Source organism: Raphanus sativus, unplaced genomic scaffold, assembly GCF_000801105.2.
Source record: "Raphanus sativus cultivar WK10039 unplaced genomic scaffold, ASM80110v3 Scaffold1762, whole genome shotgun sequence".
NCBI lineage: Eukaryota > Viridiplantae > Streptophyta > Magnoliopsida > Brassicales > Brassicaceae > Raphanus > Raphanus sativus.
This window is the reverse complement of record NW_026617071.1, coordinates 1-10,846: the sequence shown is the minus strand read 5'-3', so window position 1 is coordinate 10,846 and position 10,846 is coordinate 1. Positions and strand designations below refer to the sequence as shown.

The 10,846-nt window shown below is 29.8% G+C and overlaps 1 protein-coding gene across 2 annotated transcripts; it reads right to left on the bottom strand.

The window, feature by feature from the left end:
• Positions 1-272: 272 nt before the first annotated feature.
• On the bottom strand, positions 273-2,411 carry LOC130504726 (transcription factor TCP18-like). Of its 2 annotated transcripts, XM_056999356.1 has the most exons (4): positions 1,526-2,411; positions 1,298-1,393; positions 769-1,169; positions 273-579 (listed from the first exon to the last, which is right to left on the bottom strand). In XM_056999356.1, exons 1-4 carry the CDS (start codon positions 2,184-2,186, stop codon positions 553-555), a joined length of 1,185 nt encoding a protein of 394 aa, XP_056855336.1. In that variant the 5' UTR covers positions 2,187-2,411; the 3' UTR covers positions 273-552. The 2 variants fall into 2 exon arrangements, with proteins under 2 accessions (XP_056855336.1, XP_056855334.1); XM_056999354.1 differs by lacking the exon at positions 273-579 and having other exon boundaries at positions 595-1,169.
• Between the last annotated feature and the right edge of the window lie 8,435 nt (positions 2,412-10,846).

Here is a 10,846-nt window from a genome sequence, read left to right as displayed (position 1 = left end):
CCACGACTTCTGCCCAAACTTTGTTACCTTGTCACCAACGACTACTTGACTGTTTCCAGTCTCTGTCACCATCGGAAAAGAGCTTGCCGGTTCCGGCGCCGCCATGATAGCGTGCCTTTTGGCCGTCAGATTTCAGAAGCACCAAAACCCTAAGAATCGCCTTCGAATCGCCCGCAAATCCCCTCGGAGCGTTTAAGGAAACTTTTTACTTTTTTTACTTCCCTTCGTCCTTATCAATGTTTGTATCCTGAAGGCAGCCGACAGTCGACAAACTCAACACGCATATATTATATTAACAAAATGCGTTTATAGAAATACAATATTATACAAAAGACTTTGATTATTTTACATCACTTTAATATGTGGCACAGTATCGCTCAACAAATAATTTTTCTAAAAATTAACGGTTAATCGATATCAGCACATATTATGGTAGTTGTACATGAGGTCTCTTGGTCTCTCCAAGTAGTGATGAAAATCCATAAACTGACGCTGCTGCTGCAAGGCACGTAACCAAACTAACAAATGAAATTTGGCAAATAATATAATCTGTCAATCGTAAAAACGGCGCCTTTCAATCTGTAATTGTGAAACAATATGGTAATGATTAATAAACTGACAAACCATAAAACGAACTCCTACACTATTACAACACTAATTAACTGGTGTTGGTACTTAAGGATTTGAGATAGCCAATAAAACTTAAATTTACTAGTAACTAACAAAATAAACTCCTAAAATTAATAAATGTGATATAGAATAAGGTACCTGATCTAGCGAGCTGGCTGTCTCTTGGCTGCGATGGTGATTAGGCATTGGAAATGATGAACTAAATTTGTTGGCCACAAATTCATTGCAAACTGCAAAATCATCGTTCTTACAAAGAAGTTGTTCGATCTCTTCTTCGCAGGGCGCCACCTCAAAAGACTTGCAATTCACATGGCTTTTATTGTCCTTTGCTATCTCATCATGATGATTATGAGCTTCTTCATCCAAAATATTTACTTGTGATATTCTCTTCAGCATCTTCTCCTTTGTTCTATCTTTTGCTCTCTCTCTAGCTCTCTCTCTGGCGTCCTTGGACAACTTCTTCAAAATAGGCGTTCGTGGCTGCAACATCTTTCTCTTCCCTCTCATCAATCTCCCATCCACCTTATTTTCTCTTGTTTCTAGTAAAAACCGATCAATAAAAATTAATAATTTTAAAACTATAGTAATTTCTCTTTTTATAATTAGTTTTTATAGTAAACTGAAACTATATAATTGTATAGCAGTATGCAACGTTTAACGTACGTACCGGTCGAGTTAGTATTGCTGCCTCCATCCTCGACTGTCCACATTGATCCAATTTTGCATAGATCAGACGATGTGTGCATTGATCCTATCGCCGGTCCTTGATTAAAACCAAAAGTTACAAGTTTAGAGTAAGCATGAAGAAGATTAAAAAAACCACTAAAGGTCGAAACATCTTTAGTAGACTTAAAACTAGAAAACAATGTATATTTACGGGTTTGAGACTCCTCACCGCCATGCTTAAACTGGTTAGAAAGGCTGCTCGTAATCTTTATGATCTCCGGTTTGGCTTGTGTGAGCAACCACTCCACAGTTTTGCTGGCTTTGTCGAATCCCAGCATGTCTTGCAAGCCGAACAACTCTTTGGCGACATCAAGTGAGAGTCTCATCCTACGATCTCTTGTCCCTTTCGCCGTTTTGATCTTGCTGTGACGGTCCGTTCTGCTTGGTTTTTTTACTTTATTCATTTTTGGGTCTTGAAAAGTTGAGTTTCTCTGGGAATCTTCTATGTGGGTGGTTATGGTTTCCGAGGGCTCAGCGAGAGATTCTCCAATAGAGTTGTTCAAGGGAAGAAGTGATGGATGATGATGGTCACTGGTGGTTTTGTTATCATTATGGCCGTTGTTTTGTTGGTGGAGATAGGGGAGGAGGGCAAAATCCGGGACGAATTCGAATTGAGAAAAAGAAGAAGGTGCTTGTAAGAATTGATAACGATGGTCAAGATGATGGCTTAATATGTTGGGGTTGGAGTTGGAGTGAATCAAGATGTCGTTAATGGAAGAACAAGGGCTAAAAGGGAGTAGTGGTTGTGAAGAATAATGGTCATTATAAGGGAATAACATGTAGTCTTCACTGATGGTGGTAGTAGTACTGAAAGACCTGTTGTTGTTCATGTCTTTTTGGGGTTTTGAAGCAACAAAATTAAATTAAAAACCCCTAAAACAAATTTTGAGAAGGACACTTGTTCCAAAACCTTCTTCACACTCCAGAAAAAGAGACGATAATGAGAGAATAAAATCAAAGAAAAGATTACTGTTACACTGACGAAGACAATCAAAATTATGGAAAGAAAAAAAATTCTTCCTAAGCCTGCAAAATCAAGAAAATGAAAGAAAGAACAATAATAGTGATTAGTACAACATGTCTTTGTTCAAGAGAATCTATGTTTGAACCTAAATGTGTAGAGTGAGAGAAAGAGAGTACCTTTTACTGAAGTAAAGGACTAATGGTTGAGAAAGACAACACATGCAATGTGCTTAAATGAGTCTATGTGCTATGAATTAGAATGTAGAGAGAGAGAGAGAGAGAGAGAGAGAGAGAGAGAGAGAGAGAGAAGAGAGAGAGAGAGAGAAGAGAGAGAGAGAGAGAGAGAGGGAAGGAACAACATCCATTTGGAGGAGGTTACACTTTCGAAGAAGAATTTTTTTTGTCTTAATTTCTTCTTTTTAGCATAAAATATACTTCATTTGTTTTTATATAAGTGTCACTTTTGACACTTTCACACAGATTAAAAAAAACTTATCTACACATCTTTGATCAATAGTATTTGAGATAAATAAAATTATTTATAAAATTAATACAGTTTGCAATTAATTATTAGTTGGAAATAATATAATTTGCATTGGAATTATAAATCGACATTTTTTGTGTAACAAAAAAGAGTTAAAATGACCCTTATAATGAAATATAGAGAGTCTATTTGTTTGTTCTAAAATATTTCATTCATAAAAATTAGATGAAAATTCAAGAATTATTTGATAGACATAAATTGTTGATAGCTATCAAGAAATTAACTAATATATATATATATATATATATATATAAAACTTAATATGCATTTAATTATTACTAAACAATAGTAACTTTAGAATGATTTTTTTACTGTAGGGCTATTTATCACAGAATATAATTATATATTCTATTAAACTTGTTTTTAGCTAATTATCAGTTGATAAATTTAGTGGATTTCATAGGATATTTTATAGTTGAGCTAATTGTGTATCTGTTGACAAAGTATATTTGATAATTAATATACCTTAACTGTAAGGATCAATATTTAACTAGAAAAGTAACATGAATATTTTATTTGGATAAATTGTATCAACTTAATTATAATCTAACATATTGTTGCTACTAAAAGATAAATATATAGCAATTAAAATGGAAGGCAACGAGATATAAATTCAATAAAAATGATAACTATCAAAAATTCCGATAGAAATTCTTTTCCGTATTATGAAGATGAGAATCAGAAAATTGGATGCACTATAACTAAAATAATAAAATTTAACAATTGTGCAAAATTGGCTGCGTAAATTTGGAAATGATTAAAAATAAGGAAAATTATGAGTTTTGTTTTAAGGAAATGAGAGAGAACGTAAGACCGTAGGATTTAAAATTCTTGCATTCCGACATCAGAAATTCTTATATATATATATATATAAATATATATATTATATATATATTTTGTAAACTAACAAAAAAAAATTGAATACAGTTGTTGAATTGTGTACACCAAATATTTTACATGATTGAGTTTTGGTAAAGTTGAATACAATAAGGTTGAGTTTTGATAATTATGGTGATTTTAGCGTAGCTTTAATAATCTGCTGCTGTTAAAAGAAAATATCACTTTATACGGCATTTTTTCTTGAAATTTATATATCATATCGTGTAGTGTTACTTTTGAAATTCTTTGAAATACCTTGCAAACAGTAAAATAATAATATCTTAAATAACTTATGCAGTAGTTTTGGATATTAATTAAAACATCATCGTATATAGTATATATTAAAACAGAAGTCATAACTTTTTTCATGTGTGGTTTTGTTTTAACTTGGATCACCCCTTAGAAAGTTGCTTCAATTAATTTATGTATATAAATATTTAAATTGATTTAATTATTCTAAAATAAACAAATCAAATAAATATTCCTATATTTACTCTGAAATTATATCTGAATAAAATCTTTTCATATATTTTTATTTACAATATAAATACATATTCCATGTTTCCTTAAAATAAATATTTTAAATATTTAAGTAATTTTGTGTTTATTTAAAATAAATGTATATTTAATTTTTCACTTAATTTTTTAAAATATTTAGTTAATGTTGTGTTTACTTTAAAATTAGATTTATATGTCATTTTAACTAAACAAACTTTTTAAAATATCTAATTAATTTGTAATTATAACTAAACTCATGTACAATTTCAATTAAACTGTGCTATTAATTTATAATAATACTTTCACTAAAAGAATATCGTTAACCATAATATTTTTCACTTTAGAATTTTGTATCACATGATTTAAAATATGTTATCACTGAAAAAAATATTAAATTATTGCATGTGAACTATAAAATTGTTGCATTTTAAAATGTTATATTAAACAACTAAATATGATAAATAGTTTAATTAATTATGTATAAAATATATATGTGTAAAAATAAGATAATCACCCGCACAACTAGTAAATATTATAATCAATAACCCCATATTTTAAAATATTTTTTATTGAATAACATGATTTTGTAACAAAAATTATTCCAAATACTCGATTTAATATACAGGCTGAGTAAACATTTTTCTTTTGAACATTTGAGTAAACATTTTTTAATGTGGTGTTTCTACAATCATTCGAAACAAATGGTGAAGCAACAATAGTGTTATATAAAGGTTTAATAGTTGCAAAAAGAGAGGTTTAGTAATAGATAAATCAAATAGTTTTTTTCTAAAAGGGCAGCCCCTTTTGCTTGCGTCCATTTATTGGAATCCAATTGAGTTCAAATGGCAAAAAAATGACGAAAGTATTGAAAAAGATTTCTTTGTTTTGAAGTAGCACTGGCAAGAAAAACAGAGAAGAGAGAGGAGAAAGAGGAGAGAGAGAGAAGAGAGAGAGAGGAGAGAGAGAGAGGAGAGAGAGAGAGAGGAGAGGAGAGAGGTGAAGATCTCTCTAACTACACATGAAAATTTAAAATATCTAATCAATTTACAAATTTTTTTCTTAACTAAAAAAGTGTCTAAACATTCGGCCCAAATAATCCTCAAATGTTAGTAGTTGGCTGTACAATTTCTTTACTATCAGAACTAACTCATAATGGTATCAATTTACAAAATTACTTTCAGTGAAATGGTATTTTTAATATCTACAGTTCGAGTACTCACAAATATCTAAACTGGAGCCTGTAAGGGTGATATATTTTATTTAATGGTAGACTAAAATGATAAAACAATTTTTATGTGGGTCAGTGATACATTTTTTTGGCACAAATGTTATTAATTCAAATTTAAAGCGTTTCAATGATTATAATAGAAAGAGATATATTCCGGGGTCAAAATAACAACAATAACATGAAAATAATAAAACGATAAAATGTAAGATATAAATGTTAAAAGAAAAGACTAGTTTAAAGTTGAAGTAGAGAGATCCACGAAAATCTTCAATTGAATCTTTGAAACCACTGCTCGTGTTATCAAACAATTTTTACGTTGATCAATGATACATATTTTCATTTAAACGTTAGATTAAAATCATCAAACAGTTTTCTGGAGGACAGCACGTGGTAGTGTGAAACCCTAAGAAAAGAGAAGCTGCAATAATTTTCGGAGGAAAATAAAAAAGATTTAGCTGTCTGTTCAGTATGCCATGAGCGACCAATCTTTTATTTTCTTTTGACTCTCTAAACACATCCTCTCTCGTCGACCCAAAAAAAAAAAACACATCCTCTCTCATACATGTCGCTTTCTCTAAAAAGATAACCTCTTTCTCTCTCGTGCTTATCTTGTAAGCTTTTAAATATGAAACATTTAGCTTCTATATATTTTATATACAGAAAAACAGAATATGAAGAGTAAATGTGTCAACCTAACATTTAAAGTAGAGTTATATAGTGAATTGGTGAGGTGTTAACTTTTCTTTTTGTATTATTTATGTCACGTGGATAATTATACACGGATTATATATTTTAGAGCGGTATTATTACAAATATTAGGGAATTAGTTACGGGGAAGGAGAGCTGGAGAGGCATTCAAACCCTCATAAACAGAAATATAATGATTGATCTATATCATTGATAACAAAAAAGGAAAATTTAAGCAAAACAAAAAACAAAAAAAAAAATACACTTAGTCACTATAGGGCACTATACAAAATCGTACCCTATACAAATACGTGCTATATGCGCGTATACATATACGCTGCTGGAACATCACAGACTTGAGAGTTACGTGCAAAGATGAAACACTCTCGTTGTAAATCAATCTCCTTTTTGGTCATCCATTGTTGTTCACTCTTTCCATTTATACATGCCGCCTTCTCATACCTAATTATCCAGCATCCCATGCTCTCTCTTCTTTCTCTCTCTCTCGCTCTAGGCCTGCCATTATCAGGAGGACCACTATAATGGAAGGACTCGCTGGATTCTTCTAAGGTTGCTTTCAAATTTTCTTTCTCATAGCCCATGAGGAAGACAGCAACATATATCATATTACAATTTTAGTTTTTTTTTGGAATCAATTTAAGTTGTTTATAGTGAGACTCAAAATTAAAGTTTCAATCTGCGGTTAGCCTTTGAATCCTTTTTTTCTTACAAAAGTGGGCATGGATTTCTTTTCTTTTCCGCGAGTGCTTTCATTATGTGTTATATTAGCTACCTTATGTTCCCAATTTCGTTGGTTACAAATCTCAGTCACTCATTATCTCGAAAGTACAAAATTCTAACTTTATTTTTGTACCATCATTTTTTTTTGGTTCTTGAGATGATAATGAATAATTTACTATAGATAGCAAAGAGAGTCAATGCTCCTTTAGATTATAATTCACTTGGGAATTTTTCTTTCATGGCAATGTATTCTGCAAAAGAATGCGTGTTTGTCTCCACTTTTCTACATGGGAAAACTCAATTATGACTTCTTCCTTCTATTTTCTTACAACTTTATTCTTGTTTGTATAGACTAATTTTCTATTTTTGTTGTTTGGGATGACAAAATAAAATAAAATTTCTATAACAAGATTATACGAATTCGTAGCTAATTTTTTTTAAAAATTAGTGCTCACACAACTTCAAAGAGACAACATCATAACGAATGTCAAAATTAAGTATTTTTAAATGTAAAACTAAATAAAAAACTATCCAATTATTTTAAAGGAACTAGCTATAACAAAGTGGTCGCTGAAGAGTTAGTTTGAACTTACTATTTGGGTCAGAAAAAATTGTTTGGCTGATTAAATCGGTTGAAAATATTAATTTGCGAACATAATTTAATATATGGATTACAACCACCTCTTAAATATAGATCATGGTTAGCTAAGTTGGTTATGCCATATTAGTTTACAGGAATAAAGAGAAACGATTTTATTTTTACCTCCGATATTTGAATTTTAATGAGAATAGAACACATTATCGCGACAAACTTAATGGGTGAGTAAGAAGTTGATGTACAGCTTTAGGGATAGCGAGAAAATAGAGTTATAGCCTATGTTCCTACTTTCACGCTTAAGTTATAAGGAGATTTGACAACACCAAATTTTCATAATCTTGTTCTTTTTAAGAATCTAAATAACTCAGTAATCTGGACACCAAAATATTGATCAGAATTATGTGAGATCAGTTACAAGAGAATCCTAATTCATGGAAACATATTTTTAACTGTAAATAAAAGCGCGCGCACACATATATATATATATATATATATATATATATATATATATATATTATATGTTTAAATTAATTTAAACAAAAAGTCGTCTTACATATTGTGTTATATTACTGTTTAGTTTTTCATAAAAATAAAATAAGATTCAAATCCTATCGAGTAGCAAACTGGATGGCTAGACCTCCCGTGAGTGTATGATGCTTATTTTATTTATTTGAGTGATTAATCCCAATCGTAGACTGAGTCTGCATTTTAATCTTAAACTAGATTAGGACCCGCCCTAAAGGGCGGAAATTGATTTGTCAAATTTCAATTAATAATATATGATATATATAATATGTGTATATAATATTATATATATTTTGTGTAACATTTATATATATATATACATATTAGAATATATATATATTTTATCAAATATATATAGAATTTAATAGTGTTACAATTTGTGTTGTACTTGTTATTAGTTTTTATTTATCTTCTTTCATTTTTAGTATAATAATTTGCCTTGTCACACCTTTTACCTTTTAACTTATACACATAGTTATGCCTTTTTTCAAAAAAAAACTTATACACATAGTCTCGTAAAATGTAATATATTAAAAAAACATATTTTAAAAAATCTACTGACCATATGCCACCATTATTTGGTTGTTTGAACAAAAAAATTATGTTCTTGTATAACTGTGTATATGTTGTGATATGATGTAGGTGAAGATTAAATATATGGAAGTAAAGTTAGTGATACGAACATGAGCCTATGTTGGTCTATGCCACAATTATTTGGTTTCTGGAAGATCAATGAACATAAGCATACACGGTCTTTGTATGCTTACGTTGTAAATGAGTCGATACTTTTTCTCTTATGTCTGGAACAATATGGAACTCGTTGATTTAAGAGTGGTTCAGTTTTATATGATCTAATTATATTAAGAGATTAACAAAAATATTATAAAAGTGTTATTGTTAGGTTTAACTAATCTATGTTGGTTAAGATTTGGTTTAATTTAAGTTGGTAGGTTGCATTGTATAGGAGGCATGATATATTCTAGCAACAACTATGAAAGAGTCCAAATTTAAATGAAAACTTCAAATAGTAGATAATCCCTAAATTAATAGATTAGATTGATCACAGGTTTATACTTCAGAAATTGATGTTAATTTCCTCCTGGCGATGTAATGTCATGATACCCTTTTATTAATAATTTCAAACCTTTATAAGTAATGGCTTCAACCACACTCAATAATATCCAAATTTGCTTACTTTATTGCTCCATGCTCGACCTCTAAATTTGGTTTATGATCACATGTATGAATTGTCATAAGACATAATTTTAATATGGTTTATGTAAAGTTTAAATTAGATCGAATGGATAATATCTTTAACGTAATAAAGCGTATATACAGCTAGAGATCTTTGCTCAATGAAAAACGAAGGACGCAAGAATCTCGAGGACCAATACTATATCCATATCCAAATTAGATTGTGATTTTATCTACTCCTGTAAGTTTTTTTATATATACAAGGTAAAGTATAGTATGTTTTGTAGTAAACTAATTTTTTCATAATAAACTAATATTTTAAATAACAAAATTAAACCAGATAATTCTCTGAACATATATTAATTCATAGAATAAACCTTGAAAATGACGGATGCATGGTTTGGTTTTACTTTTGGTTTGGGTGATGCGTTTGAATAATTTAAACGTGTTCTAATTGGAACTTAGTGTTCTTAGAAGTTTGATGTCACACAATGTCGAAATGGAAAAGACATAACAGACTATATGTGTTTTGTCAGTTTAATTGCACATGTATATATATATGTTGTAAATGTGTCAAAATCATATAGGTAACGAGAGATATAAATAATATATATGTACAGGTGTCAAAACGTACAGGTAAATGATATATGTTGTATGCTATTCGTGTGTGCGTGTCTGTACTCTATAATAAGATCTTGTGTTATATCATGGCTTAGATAGACATGGCTGTTACTCTATAAAGTTTTGATATATCATCATTACAATTAAACGGGGACACTCTATGATGTGATGATAATATCTTCTGTCAATAACATTCTTTAGCTTATAAAAATAAACAACACAATATTGACTTGTATTCCGACATCCATTTCCTCTACTTTAACTTTGTGAGAATTAAGATGCGAGAAAAGAAAATAATTAAAAATGCCAACATTCATAGGGTTTCAATATTAAATTCTTACAATTTAATTCACGTTGTTTTACAAAAAACGTACAATCATAAATTGGTAGACGTATATGCACATTAATTCTTGGAAGTGAGATACAGAAAAATTGGATTGTTTTGTACGAACTTACTTTTTCCCTTACAATTTTGCTCTTCAATATCATTAAGCTTTCATCCTCTTCCAAAAATATATTTTGTGTTTTAGAAAAGAAACTAAAGTCATCCAAAAATAAAAAAGACTGACACTTATGAATATAAATAAGGAATCAACATAATAATAAATAAATAAAGAAAAAGAAGGAATATACCCTGACTATATGGAACCACAAATGACTAAAGATAAGTTCATATGACTTCTGTGGCTCATCGAAGGCGATCATATCGCCAATATTAGTGCTTTCTTGTACAAACCTTCCACTTCCCTTTGTCCAAAGTTCTCCAACTTATCACATATACCTTTCAAAAAAAAAAAAACAATCATCAACTATATATATATATATGCAAATCACAGAAATTAAATTATCTAGGTAATGATATATATGAAAATCTATCACAATCTAAACAATTTTGTTGCTAATCAGTTTCTAAAAAAGAAATATTTTCCTCTTCATGAAAACGTAGTCCCAAAATCGTGGATTTCGGTAATAAATGAAGTAACGAACTTGATGTTTATTTAGCCCAGTAAGC

Excerpts from the sequence above, each read along its gene's own strand:
- LOC130504726 (XM_056999354.1), bottom strand. The coding sequence starts at position 2,186 with ATGAACAACAACAGGTCTTTCAGTACTACTACCACCATCAGTGAAGAC. Across the intron at positions 1,394-1,525 it reads TAACCAGTTTAAGCATGGCG|GACCGGCGATAGGATCAATG; the intron begins GTGAGGAGTCTC and ends GTTTTAATCAAG. Across the intron at positions 1,170-1,297 it reads CAGCAATACTAACTCGACCG|AAACAAGAGAAAATAAGGTG; the intron begins GTACGTACGTTA and ends GGTTTTTACTAG.